Source organism: Gymnogyps californianus, chromosome 7 (genome assembly GCF_018139145.2).
Source record: "Gymnogyps californianus isolate 813 chromosome 7, ASM1813914v2, whole genome shotgun sequence".
Taxonomy (NCBI): domain Eukaryota; kingdom Metazoa; phylum Chordata; class Aves; order Accipitriformes; family Cathartidae; genus Gymnogyps; species Gymnogyps californianus.
Window position 1 is genome coordinate 24,352,252 of NC_059477.1, and position 21,635 is coordinate 24,373,886.

Sequence of the window (21,635 nt, forward strand, 5' to 3'; positions counted from 1 at the left end):
GGCTTGCTGCTGACATTTTATTTGAAATGCTATTGGTGGCACTTAGTTATTAACAAAAAAAAAAGGGGGGGGGGCAAAAATTTGTTTCTCAAAAATAAGAAAAAATGCTGAATTTCAAAATGCGTGTGGTTCCTGCTGTTCCTTTTAGGTCTGGAGGTTGTTAAGGATCATGTGCCAGAGAGGTAAATAATTACAGAATTTACTTCTTTGGGTAATTTAACACTTGTCACTTATTCTGCTATTGTTGACATCTCTATTTTGGCATAAATCAGATTTTGACATTACTAAACCTACAATTTTGCTTTTCTTCACACACATTATCTCTTCCATGTGAAAGGCACTGGGAAGACATCGGCTGCTATGAAATCTGAAATGCCTGCAGTCAACACGAAGAGCGCCTCTTTATTTCAGTTTCATTTCCTGTTAATAGAGATGAACTTGGTGAACACATTGGGGCACGTTTAGAAATTGTCAAATGGAGATTCTGTAAAAGGAGTTCTGAGAATTTAAAGAAGTCTCTGTCAGTTTGGAGGATGAAAGGATAAGCATAGTTAACCATTTGGTCACCTGCCCAAATTCCCATCCCAGCAACACACACTCGCCACGTGTGGGTGGTGGAGGGGTTGCTGTGGTATATCCCTGTCCTTGGTGACTGCTAGGAGGTTTAATTTTTGTCACTAATTTCAAAGAAATCTCAGGCAAAGGGTATTTCTGTGAGTAACAGTGGAACGATCTGCCACCAACATAAATCGCAGTCTCTTCAAGGAGCATCAGGAAAGGGAAGTGGGAGAAAGAGCTGGAGGCTACAAATTATACCACTACCTAATTATGCAGCTTTATTCATATGACTAGCGAGATATCCACATGCATGTTAGCAACACAGAGGCTTAAATTATAGACATTAATAACAACTTGAAGAAGGGAGTAGGGAAACCGTTCAAACAATTTAAATTCTCTGTCATAGCAACTTGTGGCTTTAGATAGAGCTATCCCAGAAATATAGATTAAATTTTCTTTTTCAACTAAATCACACAGGTGGTATCTTTATGCAGTGCATATAAAAGTAAGCTCATTGTTCATCCCATAACCAGCACTTCTATACCCAAGTACATGAGGTGTTATAAAGAGATAACATTACAGTGAGATATTTTAATCTAGTTGAATGACCTTACACAAGGGGAAGAATTTTTCCAAGAGGGGCAGCCCAGTAATGAGGGTGAGGTGTGTCCTAAAACGGCCCAGAGCTCATTCTAGCTTATCAACTACTGCTACAATTCCTAATTTGTGGGGCACTAGTGCTTTTTCTGGACAGTCTATCATTTAAAGTGCTGTGAGAGACAGTTTAATCATTTTAAGAGTATGCTGTGTAACTGATCTTGGAAGCGCCCAGTACTCGCCAGAGATTTATTGAAAAAACATTTGTAGCATGACTGTCTTTCCTTCAAAAATAGTAAAAATATTTAAAAAAGCAGTCATGCTCAGAAGCAGTTTTCATTGATGCATTTAGGGCATTCCTTCTCTTTAGCAATTCAGACCTTTTTAAGAAATGTCATTTCTGGTTATCCTCAATACAAAATGGCCCATCAAAGCTACCTTGGTGCAACCTTAGCTCTTAAATATCAGCCCGTGCCCTCTAACCATTTGTTATCAAGTACCTTTTAGTTCAGTCATGGCAAACTCTCTGTTTAATACGTAGAATGAACAAGACACGGATACAGCCCAAGGCATTTTTCATTGAACGAAATATAGGATATTTATTTAAAATGTTTTGGGTGTATTCTTGAAAAGGTGGCACAAGATATTTGTATCATAACATGCCTAAATAATTATGTGCCTAATGAAAACACCAAATGAGTAACAAAAACCTAAGTATGGCCATGGACAAATTTAAGCCTTCCTTAACCTTAGAAAGTACATAGCGAGTACTTGAGTATAAAGGTTCTGCCTCATTTTCCTGTCTTTTGTGGACTAAATTTTCTAAAGTCCTCATAAATGTGATTTCCTTGTTCCTACAGTCTACTTCACTCTTTATTCTCAATACTAGATATATCTTCAGAACAGCTAACCCCATACACTGGTGTAGTTAGTTAGGTATGCACCTGCCACTCAGCAAGTGGGCTGACATAGACTGAGATGGGATCTCTCCACACGAATTTCACAAGCCATTGGGGGTCAGCGTGTTGAAGGGCTGTGCTGTATCTGCAGAGTTAAATTGCTAAAGTGAGTTGCAATCACCCAACTTGGCCTTCAGTACTTGAAGAAACCAGAAACATGCTTGATAGGTGGTAGGAACAGGATGCTGCTTTGTTAACTTCAAAAACCTTTGCTGTCCTATTTTCTGACCACCCTTTAGCACTGCTGCTCTTGATTTGGTGCAGCTTTAAGTTTGAGATAGAGGATGGTGCAGAAATGCATGTAAAGAACTGGGGAAGGGGGAAGGAGAGAAGGAGATCAGGTACGTCGGATACAGGAGGACAGATGCATCTGAAAGATCTGTGTCTGTTGGAGGAGATCTCCTGGCTTGCTGCCAGTGAATAAACTGTTAACATTTATTGAGTATAAAAAGCAATTAACTGAATGGTTTTTACTTTTTTATGAATAAAACTATGTCATTCTTTAGGCAGAAATAATCTTGCAGTACACTGCAGTGCAGCAGGACGGTTGCTGAAAAAAGGGTCACTTAGAATTTCTCAAAAGGACATGTATTTGGGATTGCAGTTGATACAGTCTGTATTGGGATAATCCAAAACCTGTTTTTTTCTGACTGTGTGCTTTTTCTGTCTGCTAAATTCCAGACTAGACACTGTGCCATTGCTAGAGACAAATATCGTCCTGGCTCTGGGAAGGGAAATAAATATATGTGTACAGTTATACATACATATATACATACAGAGAGAGAGAGAGAGAGATATTCTCTCAACCAAAGCTTTATATTGTGTCTCTTTAAAAATCCATATAAAATACAAATACAGAATCAAAACTGTAATAGTGAGGAACATATTTCCCATCTCATGCTGCAGGGCATAAGCTAATCTGCTGCTGAGATCAGGCAGGAACCCTCCTTCAACCCTGTGTTGTTTTTCATTACACAACTGGGTGTTTGCATTACGTTTTTTATTAGAACTTGATTGTTTAATGACAAAGATACAGAGTTATGCTAAAGTAAATAGAAAGCTCTATAGTGGAAAAGCAGAAAATAGACTCTATGAAAAATCAAGTAAAAGTCAAGGACTGCTAGATTCTGCTGTGCTCACCCCAATCCCTCCAAAGCCCGTGGATGTTTTCCCCACTCACACATGCATTTTCTTTATTAACCCCCATCCTCCAGACAAACCACAACTGTATTATATAGGACCTGGTGTTGTTCCTTTTGCCTCCTTCATTTTATAAGGAGATATTTCCATAAGCAATTTCAGTCAGGGAAGTTGTGTCCTAGACTGCTCTACCTTTAAAGAAAGACCTACTAGGCAAGTCTGTGTCTTTAAACCAATCTGAAGTGCAGGCAATATTGTCTGCCACAATACAAAGGATTCCAGTTCTGTTGGACAAATGTTCTCATCTGCTGCAACTCATCTATTATGTAGCTTTTGTAAATGGGTCATAATAGAACAGTAACCTCGGCAGTCCGCAGAGGTGGTTTGTGTGCAATCGTTCGGACAAGTGGTTGCTTCTGTTTGGAACAATTAAGTTTGGGTTTTTTTGGGGGGGGGGTGGTGTTTAAAAAAGCCAACAAACAAACAATGCAGAACACCAAGTGAAACAATTTTATATGGTATTTTATCCAAGCCACTCTCAACTCCACAAAAAAATCTAAATAAAATTGCCATAAACAAGAGAACAGAGAAATCTGAGGTGTTTTGTACTTAAAGGCATCCTACGGATTGTTTATGGTACATTTTGCTGAAGGGCAAACTGTGATTGATGCTGGGTCCTGACTGGAAGAAGTTAGGCTATAATATTGGAATTTCACTGATGGAGAAGAAAATAATGTCTATGCTGCTGTAGAAGGTGCAATAGATTTCACATGGACTCCAGTTTCTGCTGTTTATGCTGTCTTTTGGTGGAGTTGTCCCGAGACGAGCCGCTCCAGGGCTCACCTTAAGTTTCGATAACAGCAAACATTACCACTAGAGCTGTCTTCTCCTGCTTGGCCGTGCCCCTGTGAAGAGTCCTCACCCTCTGACACCACGGAGGCGCTGGCTGATGGCAGCACCTTAATTTCAACATGAATCTTAAGGTTGTTCTTGCTCTCCTTTTTTTAGGATCCTATTGCTCCTTCTCACCGATTCACAGTGTTTTGGGGCAAATTCTGCCTTGAGTTTAACCTGCCCCTGTAGCTTCACCTTCTTCTTTGACCTCCTACACTTCTGCAATTCCTTATGCTAGTCTGTACTCCTGTATATATGACACTCCATCTCAGGGTAGCAGTGTGTAAGTAGTGTAAAATTCGGTAGGTCCGAGTTCTTCAATGGAAACTCCTCTAAGAGTTTTTGTGATCAGGCTAAGCAGGCTAGAGATATCAGAAGGAAGAGTCTCAATTGCTATTGAAAGTCAGGTGTTGTTTGGGGTTAGCATCCTAGGCGAGCAGACTGGTGTTTTGTAGGCTTGATAAAGTACTGATGGATCTGAGACTGAAAAGTGTTGTCTTTTGTTTTGTTTTGGTTTGGTTTTGTGGTAGTGCTAGGATACAGAAGGAACACACTGAAGGTTCCCCTCTGCTTTAATTTTACGTTAGAAGTAAGAAAGGATAGTAACCACAGTTTTATAATGATGCCTAAGATACCTCCTTTGGATGCTACATTTCTGCCAACCTCAGTTTTAAACTACTAAAAATATCATAATGTATGATATTGAAGGACTTATTGATGAGCAATTGATGCTTCAGAGCATCTGCGCTTAGTAAAATCAACAGTACAAAATGCATATTATGTATCTTAGAGCATCGGGTTGTCACTCACAAATGATGTGAAGTTTAATGCATTATTCAGAAGTACAAGAGGAGGCAGTCCAAAGCAGCTGTGAAGTCTCTGTTATTTTATTTTATGTTTTTTTATATTATGTTATTTTACAGAGAGCAGAAGGTAAGTGTGTGACTTAAACGTGCAGAGTTTGGAATTGCATGATAGGGTAAGCAGCAGCGCTAAAAATGTTGGATCTGAGTACAAATTCAGTTCAGACTTAGGAAACTGGAAGATATTTTGATCTGAAAGCTATAAAAACCCATCTGGGAATGAGTTCTGGGTGTGGGGTTGGTTTTGTTTTTTTTTTTTCCTTTTTCCACTTTGTAATGCAAAGAAGTGCATACCACAAAATCAAATGAAACTGGCATTAATTTGGTAGTCTCAGTTCTCGTAGTCCTATTGATTCAGAAAGCTGCAGATATGGAGGCTTAGAGGCTGCGTTTAGGATTACTGAAGTTTGGGGGCTAGGGTATATGAAAGATGTAATGAGAGCACTCATTCAGTAAAGGAACTCTTCTTAACATCTTAACATGGAATTCTGATATAAAAATCTCGGTTCAAGAGAATTAGTCTTCATCATTTTGTTGGTGGATTCATTATTGATTACTCATCTTTATATGCTTCTTTCCAAAGTCTCGGCCGCTGACACAAATTTTCTCCAGCAGAATCTCTAGTAAGCAAAACAATGTTTGCATCCCTATGTATTTCTCCTAGTGGGAGACAAAAAAGTAGTCTTGGTCATTTCTTATTGATAACTTTAAATATTACGTCAGGCCTAAATCAATCTGGTGAGAGAACAGTGGCTATTCCTCAAGATTCACTCTGGATATTTAATTAGCTAAAGCTTATACATGCAATTTATTTTCTTTTTTGCCCTTTAAGCATTTGTTAGGTAGTAGTATTGATACGACTAGTGCAGCGAGGTGTACATCTAGTTAAATTGAACTTTCTGTTGATGAAAACTTATCTCTTGCTGATGGCTGTGTTTTATGAATAATACATATAACAATGTTACATTTTTCAGAGTTCTGGTGTTCTTTACATTAGGAACTTGGGTGTTTTGGTGCTAAGTAGGTACTAGGAGTTGATGGTATGTGAAACGTGTAGGAAAAACAGCATTAGTTGTATATGTGTGTGTATGCGTAAATATATATGTATATTATACATCTGTAATTTTATTTTGAAACCAACCAATTTGCTGTATTTTTTCTCAAGCATTTTCAGCTGTTACTGTGGAAGGAGAACTGACAAGTGTTTCTTCAAGTATCTCTTTTTATTGGCCATTTTTGTTCATTATCATTCAGCTGGTGACAACAACATTTATTATTTGTATATTAATGACTGGAAATTGTTAAGGGATGGAAGAGCAGTCAAACAAAGCTAGGTGGAAATAACTTTATGCGTGCTTGGTAGATGATACCCGACTTACAGTACTTTGTGCATTCCCCAAATACTTTCTGATTAAGTACCATTTACAGAGCTAATCCAGTCTAGCACAGTCTTTTAAGCAGTTTTAAAATTTGCTCTGGAAATATTATTGAACCCAAAGTATTTTCAAATATATTTTCAGGGGAAAAAAAAGTCTATATTGCAGGAAATCTATCATCACAGCTACCAATTCCTTGAGCTTAATTATGACACTACTAAATGTGAAAATCTATTCAGCGCTAGGAACACTTTTCACATTACATTCACGCTAAAGATTGGCTGTTAAGAGCTCATTACTGGTAGTTTTCTAAAGAGCGGTTTATTAAACACTGTTACCTAATAAGCATCTTTGGTGGTGCAAATTGCTGAAAACAGTAATGAGTCTGATTAGACTCCATTTCAATTACGACAGCTTGTCTAGCAAAAAAAAAAAAAAAGAAATCTCTCCTTGATGCTTTGGAATCTGGCTACAAGGCATTAGATAGTTTAAAAGGAAAATGCCACCTCTGTGTTTCCTTTCCACAGTTCAGTAATGAATAGAGAGCTGTCCAAGTGGCCGTCCAATTTAACACATTGGAAAACTAGATGGGCAGCATTGGAAGCACAATCCTGTTTGCTTCAAAATTCTACAAAGGCTTTTCAGTTAATATATCTAAATAGGGTCATATTTAGGTTTCTTCTGCTTCCCTTCCATAAGAATATAAAGCCATAAGAAGAGAGAAAATTAAAATTATTCGCTCCTACCTGCTTTGCAGAGGTTATGCATTCCTCTGATTAGTGTAATGCACCTTTCAATTGTTATCTGTAAATCTTTTATAGATCTGTAAGATCTGTAAATCTTTTACTTGCAATCACAAAACTCTCACAGCTTTCACAGTACCTCATAATTCAACTCGGGTTTTTTTGTAACTTCTAAAAAATTTTTCCAAAGTAAAACCAAAGCTTAATAAATTTGTACTACTGGTATCAAATACTTCAGTGAATATTTGTTAGTTTATGAACTTAATTTTTTATACTAAGTATGTTTAACTGTATTAATGTTAAGCTTTCTTTTAAGTCATTCCTGTATGTTACTTACACATTCTGGATGAAAAGAGAAGTGTTAACGGAAAAAAGAATTTAAGCTGATAGTTAATGAATACTTAGTAAAATCCTAATGTTCCTGTTGATAGTGTATAGCATTTTTAATACTAAATTCATATGGACGCACTTTTATAATATTGTTTAACACAAAATTGGATGGAGAGTTTTGTAACTAAAACCCTGTAATAAATTATGACTGGAGAAATGACAAAAGGGCGACACACATGGAAGATGCGGTGCTGCTGAAGGCAGTATGTTGGACTGGGGTCTCAGAGTGTGGCTGAAATCAGACTTCTGTCCAGTCAGTTTACAGCAAATTTTAGGAAGGTTCACATTTGATAAAGCTTGAAAACCACCTTATTAGATGTAGGAAATAAATCAGAAACTGAGCTAGTGCAGCAAATATCAGAACTCTCTGCCTAGATTTTAATGAAATATTTTCTATGATGAGTTTTTATTAAACATGTGGCATAAAACCCAAATGCTGGTGAACAAAATATCATTTGTGTAATTAACTGCTGAATAATTGTTGCCTAAAAAGAAAATCATAAAGTAAAAAGTGGGGCACATTTATCTCCTTCACAATAAATTGTAAACTTCAGTGGTTCTTGTGATTTCAAACCAGAGAAGTGACAGGAGAATCAAGCCCATCAACCTCCAGGTCTAGGCATCTCATATTGACACCAAAACCCCTTTTTGGCTCTCCTTGTGACGTTACCTTTCTACCCTGTCTTTGAAATTCTTACAGTTAGCTGTGATATATTGTATATTTTGTGAGAGAAAGGACTTTCATCAGTGTGCATCATCAAACATCAAGTAAAATAGTGCATATTTTTTGGTTTTTAGACCATCATACAACACAAGTGCTATTATTCAGCTATACAAATGTGTGCCTGTAGTATGCTTTGAGATGCTAATCAGTGGAGCTTGACTTCTGTACCCTGAAGCAAATTTTAAAACTATTTCATCATTAGGTGACTACGTATGCAATAACGCTATGGACAAAATTACAGGAAAAATAACACAGTTTATTGTTATTTAAGCTATCAACAGCGCTCAGCTAGTTATTGATATGATCATCGCATGGTTTAGATTTTTATTGTCTCTTGAAGGCTGTTTACAGAAAAGGCTGAATTTGTGTGATAGCTGCAAAAGAATGTGACATTTTATCAGCTGGGCTCTATCATTTCTTTCTGTTTTTAAAGCCAGCGCATTATTCTTTTCTGCCTCTAGAAATGCCTGTGCACCCTCTCAATGACATACTGTGTGTTTCAGGACATGGCTCAACTTTTCCTGTTGCAGGATGACCTTTGCTCTTTTTGAGAAAGGAGAACCAACATATAACACGAGGAGTTAGTTTCTTTTCCTTCCCACTCTCTCCAGGAATATGGCAACAATATCAGCATACACAGAGTTAAATTTCTCAGTTAAGACATTCTCTCTCTGGTGCCTGTGTGTGTGTGTGTGTGTAAAATATATAAATGTACATGCATATATAGAGAGATTTCTATATTTGTCTATAGCAAATTCCCTGTTCCTCCTCCCCCAGCCCCCCAGATAGTTTGTCAAGCTAACTGAACAATCTATATAGTTCCTTTCAAACACTCAGGAAACAATACAGTAAGTCCCAAACCAAGACCATGCAAAAAATTGGCTATATTCCATTTTCAGCAGTTAATTCAGATACATTTTATTGAATGAGCAAGAAAGAATCTTTGGAATTTGTGGAATACAATAATTGAAAGGTTTAAGTGGGGAAAAGATTTAGCTCAGCTTAGTGTTTCTAGGATGTCAGTTCTTTGGTTATGCTTCTGCTTTTAATCTTGTTTCTCTGCTTTGGGGGGAGCAGGAAGGAAAGGAAGGGTCAGCTGCTCGCACAGCCAAGCTGTGCCGGAGCTCTGTTTTCCCTAAGAGTGTGATTAGTACAGTTCTGATGACATAGCTAAGGTGTTCCCTACCTTGGGGAGGAAATCTCAGGTTCCCTGTGATAACATCATCCTTTCTTACAACATCATCTCTCATGTTGAAATATAGATGTTGTTGTTTGTTTGTTTGTTTGTTTTTAAAGGAGAGACCACATAAGTATACAGGTTGATAATACAATCCTTTTACGTGGGATATTCTCTTTGGAAAGACAGTGTATGCCAGCGCTAGCCACTCTGATGCTTATAGTAGAGAGAAATGTGTGTGGTATGTGTCTGATACGACAGGAAAAAGGGAGAGAGTGGATGAGCTCTGCTAAGAGCTCCCTGCTCTTAATCCTAGGCCACGTCAGGAGCATTCTAAAGCAGTTTATCTTCATATGTCGTCTTGTATATAAGAAACAACACTAAACCCACCAAAACTCATTTCATATGTAGCTTTTTCCACAGCCTTCAGATCAAAGTTATTTTCTTCAGGCTGGACTAAATTATACGTGGGTCCCAGGAGTGAAGGACACTGAATTAATGCACTATGTCACCCAGTCCTGGCTATAGAATATTTTTATCGAAGTGTGAGACGCAACATCTCTTTGCTATTTCATTAAAAATTAATGTGCAGATTGTCAAAAAGCAAAATGCATAAATAACATAAACAAATTTTCTGAAGGCTTTGTACACTGTGGAGTCATCTTAAGAAGGATTTTTTTTCTTGAGTATCAGATTACTTCTATATATACATTTAATCAGTATTTGTTCTCATTTAGCTGATTAGCAGAGGTACTCTAATCTCAGTAAAGCAACTGTTCATACCTTTCCTATGTTGGTAGGTTTTGGAATAAGTGCTTTAAAAGGAAAGCAGTATTCCTGGTTACAGGCTGGAGCATTGTGTTATTGGCCCATATAAATTTGCTTTTTCACTCTTGTTAGTTGAGTGTAATGGGTCAAACCTGACTACAGTTATTTGAAACTTGCTGAAATTGATCTTTACCTTCATATTTGTAAGGCGAATAGAGCTGGTTAGATAAATCTCTGGAATTAACCTTCTCTTGCTATACGTAAAGTATGAAATACATACATACATTTTTTTTTAAAGTATGATGACTAAAAAATATATGAAAATATAATGTACTGGAATTTATACAGAGTGCTGCTGCTGTTAATTGGAGGGAAATATATTTTAAATAACTCTTACTATGTAACTCGGTCTTGCGTTTTAGAGTAAGATTATTTTCTAACATTTTTGAACAGCATGATATAAAAAATAATTCAGCATCACTTAAATCTCTATTTATTGTGCACCCACTTTGTTCAAATAAAGTATGTCCCTTTATGGCAGTTTTAACCCCATTTATCCTCATGCACAAGTGCTCACCTGTTATTTACTCACATAAGAGAAGGTCGATACTGCAGAACAAGGGGAGTGCTCTGTTGTGACATAAAACATACATATTCATTAGCTCTGCTGTCCCTATGGACACATGTGGTATGTCCTGATGATCTTCATTTGGCAAAAGGAAGTGAGCTTAAGAAGGAAATTGTCTTAATGGATTTAAGATACATGAAAAAAAGGTTTTAAAAATGCTTTATTTACAGTGAGGAACCAAAGCAATAATTCTAAGTGTGAATGAAAAAAAGTCCTGTAAAAGGAAACAATTTACTAAATCACGATTAGCAACAGAAATGGAAAAAATAATAGAATCCAATATTTGAAAATTGTAATTTTCAGATATTAATTTTTTTTCCTGGAAGAGTTTAGGTCAGGATCTGAATGTTCCATATGAGGCTCTCTCGTGCTGAAAATTCATTCCTTTTGCCTCTCACTTACTTGCTAAAAAACAAGTTCAGGGTTCTGTGTTTCACCTGCTGCAGTTGATTACGTGAGAAACACGATAAAGCAGTGAGTGTATTTTATCTGCTCTGCTTTTACGGATTTGTGTTATGCTTTTTCAAGGTAAATGTGCCTCAAACTCCACTTCTGGAAGGGGAACCAAGGAAAAGGCTACTTCTGCTATTTTGTTGCACTTCTAAAAGCTTCAGTTGGGTTTATTGGAGACTTGAAGTAAGCACTTCAGTGGGAGCACAATCACGCTCCAGGTCTAAACTATTTTGCATTTGCAAATATGCATAAATACTTGTGCCAAGTGGCCAAACTCCATATTCATTTATGGCTATATTTTACCATGTGAATATTTTAATTCTCAGAATCACTACAGTTATCTTGCAGTGGTTATATTGATTCTCGTGTTTATATAGGCATAAATTGCAGATTATGTGGTATATTAAATCTTTTCAAAATACATTATAGCTATAAGCATGTGTTCAGTGGACTACAAAAAGTCATTTTTTTTATAAGTTATGCTTACTTTTGTTTACAGTTACTGTTCTTCTGAGTATTCTCTCAGAAATTATTATGGTCTTATTCGTTTGGCATTGACAAAATATGCTAGGTCCTTTAAAGGCATGGGACTGTTCGGAGGTACTTGACAGAAACAGCTTAAAAATGTAAAGCCTGAGAAGAGGAAGCATCATAACAGGTTAAAAGAAAACTCATTGCGATTATTGTCTTCATTAGTGTGTTTTCTAGTTGGTGTAGAAAAGTGTTATGAGCAAATGAGTACAGTGAGGGCAGACTGATATAGTAAAATATTTCAAAGATAAACTACAATTAATCACAAATATGACCAATTCTCTCTATAGAAGGGTTCTGACACATGCGTGCATAAATGGTTTTACTTATTGTACGCAATGATAGCGCATCAATGTGATTACGCTGCAAGGATGGAGCCCTGAACTGGGACTGGTTTTGTGCTTAAGGACTGCTGTCGCAGAGAAACTGATACCTCCGAGGTGGGCAGCGTCCTGGGAGGTCCCGTGGAGTGCCTAAGTAATAGCTACAGTCCCTGTCATCCACATCTGTGGGCTGCTGCTTGGTTGGCCTATGGATCCAACCTGCTTCTGCTGGAAAATATGATAGTGTCGTCTCTGGACCTAGTTTCCCTTTGCTTGCTTGACTATTATTTCTCCTTATTTCTGTTTCTTAAGGCCTTTGAAGCTGATGGATCTGCTAAAGGTCGTTTAGCCAGAAATGTCTTTGTGACTATCAAAGGCGCTGTTTTATGTAAATGGCAGGGAGGGGGCTTGGAGGGAGAGAACTCATTTGCTGTAAATGTATTGCAATTTGCTGTTGTGACGTGTGAAAGTGTGATTTAAAAGGAATAATCATTTGACAGTATTTGAATTAGATAATTGGGATGTATTAGTTTGAGATTCCATGTCTGGAATTTCATTTTTAACTGGTCCAGGCTCTCCTAAAATATGTTGCGTTCTTCTTACTGCTTTTATCTTTAAGTGCTGTTGACATACATGTGATCCTCAATATTACTCATGATTTCAGCGTTTTGTTTTAAAGATTGAAATGTTTTCACTATCCCTGCTAGATGGGAATTATACTGCAAATACCCTGCCAACAGCTTGCTCCCACTGATAAGCATGGCACACATAGGCTATGTATAATAAGAGGAAGAACAGACCCCTACTAAGAAAATGCTGAGAGCACTTTCCAGGCCTGTTTTCATGAGTTTGTGGCTGCCACTTACTGAAAAAAGCTTCCAAAGTTGGGCCTGTACAGCTGGGCAGCTCAGTTGGAGGCTCATCCTCCCACCGAGTCCTTTGACGTCAAAGGAGTTCCTCATGGACTGGAGCAGAGGTCTTCACTGAGTAATTAGAAAATAAATGTGGGAATCATTTTCTTTTTTTTTTTTTCCCCTGCAAAACATAATTAGTTCAATCCACTCTTCAAAATCCGTCCTGTTTCCAATTAAGAGAGATCAGTTGCACAATCTTCAAACAGCTGAAATTATGCTTATTAATAAAAAATGGAGTGTAAAAGAAATGTTTTATCTTGAATTAGTTTTTATTATTATGGGACATATGACAGTATACAGTCTTACAAAATATTATCGGATTTAGGACAAACCCAGGGAGCTGTGTGTCCTACATCTCGAACAGTGGTTATGGCATGACTCATTTATTCAGCTCTGTCCCATGCTTAAGAAGGATTTTAAAATGTGGATTTAGGGCCTGATCCTCAAGGTACTAACACCTTCGGCTCTCACTGAAGTATGAGGTTTGAGGAGTCCTGGCACGTTCCCAGTGAAGTGCCTGTTTAAGTCAATAGCTGTTTTGGCAGAGCTGATCTCTGTATGTCCACAAGAAGCAATCCCTTGGCTAAAATCATTATGGACCATTGTGTAAATATTCAATGTCTTGAATAATTGGAGACAGGGCTGAGAGTAGTTCAGTGGGCAGGGACAGCTCTTGGAGTCTTTGGCTAAATGTGTAAGCAATCCAAAGTGATGAATTTGACATCCACTTGCAAGTCTAGAGGGAAGAGGGTTGGCAGTACTCAGAGCTGTGGGTTTGGAGTTGTTTCGTACCTTGCAACAGTGTGCTCCTACAAGTCTGTTATGGACAGTTATCGGAAGCATCTCATTTACCTGTGCGCCCCTGGGTACAGTCTACCCTTTTTCAACAGTGCATTAAGCAGTTGCTCAGATCATATTTAAGCACATGCCTAAAGTTAAGAACCTGCTTGAGCTACTGATGTTTACAAAGGAACCTGCAGACCTGTGCTAGATAGCACCTGAGGCACTGCAGGGATGAACAGAGCAGAAATACAGAGACGATAACAGGAGAATTATCTTCTCTTGCCTCAGCTGTGTTGAAGGAATGGTTGGAGGCCCATGATCCAAACTAAAACTTTGGTAGCTGGTTGGGAAGAATGGTATGCTGCCCTGTTTCTAGTTCCTTGTGCACAGTAGCTCTGTGTTGTTTAGGTTTGGTTCCCCAGCATCTCTGGAAGTGCAATGCAACCTCTGCCAGTATCTTCAGAAAACCACAGCTGCATATGGTTTAATTTTAGCTTGATTATTTTATTAGAAATATGTGTACATGAGAGGTTTACTAAGGGTCCAGTGTCCTTTGTCTAAAGCAGATAGTTGCTAACCAAGTTGGTTAGTTGGAAGGTGATTGTCATCGTTTGGACTTGTCTGCAGGACACTGTAAATCCTCTGTTGTGTTTTCACCCAGTGTGGTCCTAGCTAGTATTTCTGGGCTTTTCCATGCCTGTTTTCAACAGAAACCCTTCTATTTAAATTGAAAGGAAAGGCTAGTTATTTATTTTTAGCTTTTGTAATGGATATAATCCTGTAAGGGGCTGAGCAGTTTGACCTGATACTGAGGGCACCAGCAGAGGGTTCTTTGTATGCACAATCGCATTCGAGCTCCCAGCAGGATCAGGCCCTGCTGGACGTTCAAGATGTGTAGAACGTTGCATGTTCCTTTTTGCGTTCAGATTACAATGGTATTTTTTCCTAACTCTGGCATTCTTTCTTTTTTTTTGGTTTTGTTTATTTTAATTCATAAATCTGAATATGTAAGTGGATTTCTGCCATATGGAATTATTGTATGGGAAACTGATGAAGTATTATGTATTAGATTTTATGTTTTCAGGCTAAGTGCACAAAATTAGAAGGGAAAAAAATGGTCAAACACTTGGTTCAAAGTAATTGAATAATGAAATTGTTGACTATAATTACTTTAATTGTAATTCAGATAGATCCAACTGGAAGAATTATGGAGGAGGGAAGTATAGCAGGGCTGTCAGGACAAGGAAAAATAGATACTGCTAAAAAAGCCTACCCTGCCTCTCCTATATAATGTATTAAATTTATCTTAAAAGCAATTCTCTGATAAGTACATACCTGTACCTAAAGAACAGAATCCTTTCCTTTTGCCTTTTACAGCCCATACCAGCACAGTTTACACAGTTCAAAAATGTTGATAGCTCAGAGGATTCCTAAGGTAGCAAAGATTTTTTTGAAAAATACATTCAGCCTTGCATTGCTTCTGGATTTTCAGTAAGTTATTAAGGAAATACACTATCTGCAGGACCATGGTTTATGTCAGAGTTTAAATTACACTAAAAAACTGCAACCTCTAAATATGCCCTTATTTACCTGATTTTAGATGTTTATATCAGCATTTGGATTCCTAACAAAAGAAGTGCAGGAAGGTGTATCAACTCAAGCAAAAAGCAACTAATAAAATACAGTTTAAAATATGGAGAAGAAGTGGCTGCAAACATTAAGCAATTGGGGGGGGGGAAGTATTTGCATAATTAAAAGAAATTAGAATTTCTTCTTTTTTTTTCTCCGAAATCAGACATTTGACTTATGTCAAACAGTTATTGAACTATTAACAAATGGAGTCAAACCTAGCAAAAGTTTGCTGTTTTTTCGATTAATATCAAATTGAGGAAATGGCTTTTTGTGCCCCTCAGTCCAGACCATTCCAGTGGACTCCATGTAAATACAGATTTCTTCTCTGCTTACTAATGCAAAAAATATGCTTATGGTTAACTATTAACCTATGCTTCCAAATAACACTAATGATTGCAATGTGCTGGAATAAATGCTCATGTTTCATGGGATGAGAACAGTCCTGTTCTCTTAAGCTTATCTAATCAAAGCCTAATCCTGCCTTTACAGCCTTTGTTAAATGCATTGGTATTTAATATGCATCAATAAATAAACTTTCAATTATTGTGCAGTGAGCATATCCAAAGATAGCATGACAATGTGAAACTACTGGCCTATCTAGCAATTATTCCAAATAAAGAATGCTGATGATGTGATTTCCCCTCTCCTCTTATAACGGATAATTCAGATTTTCTGACATTCTTTTGCAGCCTCATAATAAGGAAAATAAATTAATCTAAACAAATAAAATTCAAAGAATTGAATTTTTACACCATCTAAATACGTCTTCCCACTGTGACTAGAAATAGAATTATTTTATTTTAAAAGCACATGATGCATTCTAAATAAAAAAGACCAACTGATGAAATTTTTAAAGTATTTGTGAAAGGTATTTTGAAAAGCTTGCTAAGTGGGTAGTGTATGATATATGTTGTTGTGCTCTGACCTAGTGCATTCTTTTATCTCTTTAAATTGAATAGTCTTCCTTTTACAAGCCATTAAAGACAATGTGCCAAAAGCATATTCATTAACTACAGTACAAGTACCAGCCCAGCCAGATTCTCTGCTCCATCCATGCCTATTTTACCTTCTTTTTCAAAAGTTCCACTGCTGCTTTAGTGCATTCTTTGCAAAGAGTCTTTCTCATGGCATCCATTCATTAGTATCTACTGAAATGTCAATCTACTCAAGTTCTTCTGCATCTCTGTAACAGAAGCTTTCAGTGTTTTGGTAACCTTCTAAGCCCAATATTGCAGAACACGGATAGGTTTTGGTTGGTTGGTTGGTTGATTAGTTTGTTTGCCCTTTTTTTTTTTTTTAACAGGGGTAATGTATGTCTGTTAGGCAGTTCTATGTTACAGGAACATTAATATTCTTTGCTTTTTAAAAAAGCTTGAAGTAAATCTCATGACACTAGAAGAATTTCAGATACTGATTACTTGCAATTGACTCTTGGTGATTTGCTCTTCAGATTTCCGGCTGAATTTAACAAAGTATGATTTCTGAAAAGCTTCTGATAGTTTCTCATTAAAATTGCATTTTTTTCATATGAGCATGATTTCTATAATTTCACCCAGTTTCATGATATATTTACCCCTTCTGAAAGGCAGTGGTTGAAACATCAGAAATAATTAGCAAAAAAGATTATATTAACGCTAAATGAAAGAAATAAATCTGCCAAAAACTCAGTCTCAAAGCTGCATTTGTCAAAAGCACTTCTCTGAATTAACTTTTATAGGATAACTGTATAATTGTTAACAGACATTTTTCTCAAGTTGTCAAAGTGTTTGAAAAATGAGACAGAAAGAGAACGCTCAGGAAAAAAAATCCACAAGTAATCAATGGCATGCTCACGTGGACTGAGATTTGCAGTACTTGTACTAATAAAATATAAGGCTCAATTAGAGGTACTTTGCAGTTTTCAGGCTAATTTTAAATGATTTGGTGATTTGCAAATACATGAATCCAAAAATAAAAATGAAGAATCCAAATGTAAATGAGTGCAACTGCAGTAAAATATAATTGCAAATGAATCTGTTGCTTTATTCATTTATTGTGTAATTACTGCAATCCTTCCCACCTTGTTTTCAGTATTTCTTAATCATTAAGTCGGAAGCATGACAGCAGTGCCAGCCCTGGCATGATTCTCTTTGACTAAAACCTTGTAAATTAACACAATTAGCACAGCATCATCCCGCTAATTAACTTCCAGTGTCTGGTGCAGTGGTTTTGCAAACAAGGAAGAGGGAGTCAGAAGGGAATAAACATGCCATTCTGTTACCAAACTGTGTGCTGTGTTAGGTTTAGCTCAGCGAGGCTAAGCTGGCCATGTCAGATGCCAGAGTCAGGCAATGAAGAGCTAAAGGGGTTGGGGAGAAAAACAGGAGGGGGTAGAAGCTGTCAAAATAGACTGCAGTAATTCAGAGGGGAGCTAGTGCCACAGATGCTTCATTTCGACTAGGCCTCCTCCTTATCAGGGAATCTGTGCCAGAGGGCACAAGACTGTTTGCAAAAATCGCTTTTGGTAATACGAGAGAGATTAAGGAGGTCTATTTGATACAGCTGTACAAAAATCAGTAATGTGTCTACCATGCATAGGTATGAGTTGGAGGGGGTTATCTTAACGCTTGTAAATTGCTCTTACTGCGCACGGTGGATTACGAGGAGGGGCGATAATTCACATCACATTATTTACAAGATTAATTGGTTTAAAATGACTTTTGCATTTTTTCTTTTTTTTTTCCTTTATTGATGGAGGGGTTACAGCCAGCTGTGGAAGCCACAGAACTTTTAGGGACTTGGCTTCATTTCTTTTTCCTTTTCTTCATCTTTTTTTTTTTTTTTTTTTTTTTAAACCCTCTTTCTTTGTACCCTGGAGGCTGTGAGGCGGAGGGGGAAGAGAGAGCAAGCAAGGAGACCGACAGACAAGTCATGCTTGTTTTTTTTTCCAGAGCCTCAACAACAGAACTGAGAGGCAGAAAGGAGCCAGTTGTAATTCATACCGAGTTGTAGGCTTTGTGTGATGAAAGCGACGGAGCGCTGCCTGGGAGATTGCTTTGCTGCACTCCACGAAGCAGATTTGAAACTGTCGTGGACCACTTTAGATGAGAGTTGGATTATGGAATGACCTGCTATGTCTGTGTCATATTGTTCTGCGCAGGGTGCATTATACTGTGCTAACTAGGTGTTCAGTACCAAATAAGAGAGGTATCCTAGATGTGATCTGTCAGCTGTGTCTCATATTTTTATATTGGTTAAAATATAAAACTGAAACAGTGATGAGAGAGGACAGAGCAGTTGGATGCCTTGTATGTTAACAATAAATCTGCACTCAGAGTATTTAAAATGTACTGAGTCTTATTTAATTACTTCGAGAAATCCAGCATTACCTATATTTTTTTTTTTAAACCAACAAATAACCCCCTATTGAATCGGCAAAAAATGTGGCTCCATGTGCATGTGCCTACAATAAACCAAGCAGTTTATACTGCTTCATAAGGGCATTGCATTTTCTTTCCTTAAGGATTTGTGGTGTTAAGTACAGTGTTTCAGAGAGCTGAAGAAGTTCACAGACAGTACATTTGAGAACTCATTTAAAAGCATCTGAAAAAAGCCGAGCTTGCTGTTAACTTTGTTTTTTCCTGCTGCCCTAGGCTTGAAGATGCAGTGGACGCCGGAGCATGCCCAGTGGCCAGAACAGCACTTTGATATCACTTCAACCACCCGGTCCCCTGCCCACAAGGTGGAAGCCTACCGGGGGCACCTGCAGCGCACCTACCAGTACGCCTGGGCCAACGACGACATCTCAGCTCTGACCGCCTCCAATCTTCTGAAAAAGTATGCAGAAAAATACTCTGGTATTTTGGAAGGCCCATCCGAGCGGCCCATTCTCAGCAATTACTCTGAAGCTCCCTCGGGGCTGGTGAACGGTCGGAAGAATGAAAGCGAGCCCTGGCAGCCGTCGCTGAACTCGGAGAGCGTGTATCCCATGAACTGTGTCCCAGATGTTATCACTGCCAGCAAAGCTGGGGTAAGTGCAGCCCTCCCTCCCGCAGATGTCTCAGCCAGCATCGGGAGCTCTCCTGGGGTGGCCAGTAACCTGGCTGAACCCAGTTACTCCAGCAGCACCTGCGGAAGTCACACTGTTCCCAGTCTTCATTCAGGGCTCCCATCTCAGGAATACGCTGCAGGATACAATGGCTCATACTTGCATACCAGTTACAGCAGCCAGCCAGCACCTGCACTTCCATCCCCTCATCCATCCCCCCTGCATAGCTCGGGACTTTTACAGCCCCCACCGCCGCCGCCACCACCAGCCCTCGTCCCTGGCTACAACGGGACCTCTAACCTCTCCAGTTACAGCTACCCTTCTGCCAGTTACCCTCCTCAAACTGCTGTTGGCCCTGGGTACAGCCCTGGGGGTGCCCCGCCACCCTCGGCGTACCTGCCTTCAGGAATCCCTGCTCCGACCCCTCTGCCCCCGACCACCGTCCCCAGCTACTCTTACCAGGGCCACGGTCTGACGCCCATCGCGCCGTCTGCCCTGACAAACAGTTCAGCCAGCTCTCTCAAAAGGAAAGCTTTCTACATGGCAGGGCAAGGAGAAATGGACTCCAGTTATGGAAATTACAGCTATGGCCAACAGAGATCTACACAGAGTCCCATGTATCGAATGCCCGACAACAGCATTTCAAATGCAAACAGGGGGAATGGTTTTGACAGAAGTGCTGAAACATCATCCTTAGCATTTAAGCCAACAAAGCAGCTAATGTCCTCTGAACAGCAAAGGAAATTCAGCAGCCAGTCCAATAGGGCTCTAACACCCCCATCCTATAGTACTGCTAAAAACTCACTGGGTTCGAGATCAAGTGACTCGTTTGGGAAGTATACCTCCCCAGTAATGAATGAGCACGGTGACGAGCACAGGCAGCTCCTCCCTCACCCAATGCAAGGCCCGGGACTTCGTGCAGCTACCTCATCCAACCACTCTGTGGACGAGCAACTGAAGAATACTGACACACACCTCATTGACCTTGTTACCAACGAGATTATCAACCAAGGACCTCCCGTGGACTGGAGCGACATCGCTGGCCTAGATCTAGTAAAGGCCGTCATTAAGGAGGAGGTTTTATGGCCAGTATTGAGGTCAGATGCATTCAGTGGACTGACTGCTCTACCTCGGAGCATCCTTTTATTTGGACCTCGGGGAACAGGCAAAACATTAATGGGCAGATGTATAGCTAGTCAGCTGGGGGCCACGTTTTTCAAAATCACTGGCTCTGGCCTTGTCACAAAGTGGTTAGGGGAAGGAGAAAAAATTGTCCATGCCTCCTTCCTCGTGGCAAGGTGTCGCCAACCCTCAGTGATTTTTGTTAGTGACATTGATATGCTCCTTTCCTCTCAAGTGAGTGAAGAACACAGTCCAGTAAGTCGGATGAGAACCGAGTTCCTTATGCAGCTGGACACTGTACTGACTTCTGCTGAGGACCAAATAGTAGTAATTTGCGCCACGAGTAAACCGGAAGAAATTGATGAATCTCTTCGAAGGTACTTCATGAAACGACTTTTAATCCCACTTCCTGACAGCACAGCGAGACACCAGATAATAGTACAACTGCTCTCACAGCACAATTACTGTCTCAATGACAAGGAGGTTGCACTGCTTGTCCAGCGCACAGAAGGCTTTTCTGGACTAGATGTGGCTCACTTGTGTCAGGAAGCCGTGGTGGGCCCACTCCACACCATGCCAGCCACAGACCTTTCAGCCATTATGCCCAGCCAGTTGAGGCCAGTTACATATCAAGACTTTGAAAATGCTTTCTGCAAGATACAGCCTAGCATATCTCAAAAAGAGCTTGATACATATGTTGAATGGAACAAAATGTTTGGTTGCAGTCAGTGATACTACTTAAAAAAAAAAAAAAACGTAATGAATGTTGGCACACACAGAACCTGCTACATAGGGTAGAGAACCCTTTTCAGTAGTGTTAAAATTGCAAAGGGTACTGGGAAGACTACAATTTACCTTGCCTCTAAAGAGCCAGGGTAGACTTGAAGGAAAAGTGCATCAAACAAGAGCTGCTGATCTGAAAAAGCCACACATGACAGAAAGCGCATGTTGATGCTCAGTTCTGTTCAAGCTAGACAATACTCACCAAGGAGCAAGGTGCAAGTGGGTTGATTTCAGAAGGACATGAACCCTG

General features: G+C 39.0%; 1 protein-coding gene across 1 annotated transcript; it reads left to right on the forward strand.

Moving 5' to 3' along the window:
* The first annotated feature begins 19,085 nt into the window (after positions 1 to 19,085).
* On the forward strand, positions 19,086 to 21,334 carry FIGN (fidgetin, microtubule severing factor). Its single transcript, XM_050900285.1, has one exon. The coding sequence runs from the start codon at positions 19,094 to 19,096 to the stop codon at positions 21,332 to 21,334; it is 2,241 nt and encodes a 746-aa protein (XP_050756242.1). The 5' UTR covers positions 19,086 to 19,093.
* Positions 21,335 to 21,635: the final 301 nt, after the last annotated feature.

What these genes read in the sequence shown, in the direction of transcription:
- FIGN (XM_050900285.1), top strand. Translation starts at nt 19,094, where the DNA reads ATGCAGTGGACGCCGGAGCATGCCCAGTGGCCAGAACAGCACTTTGAT.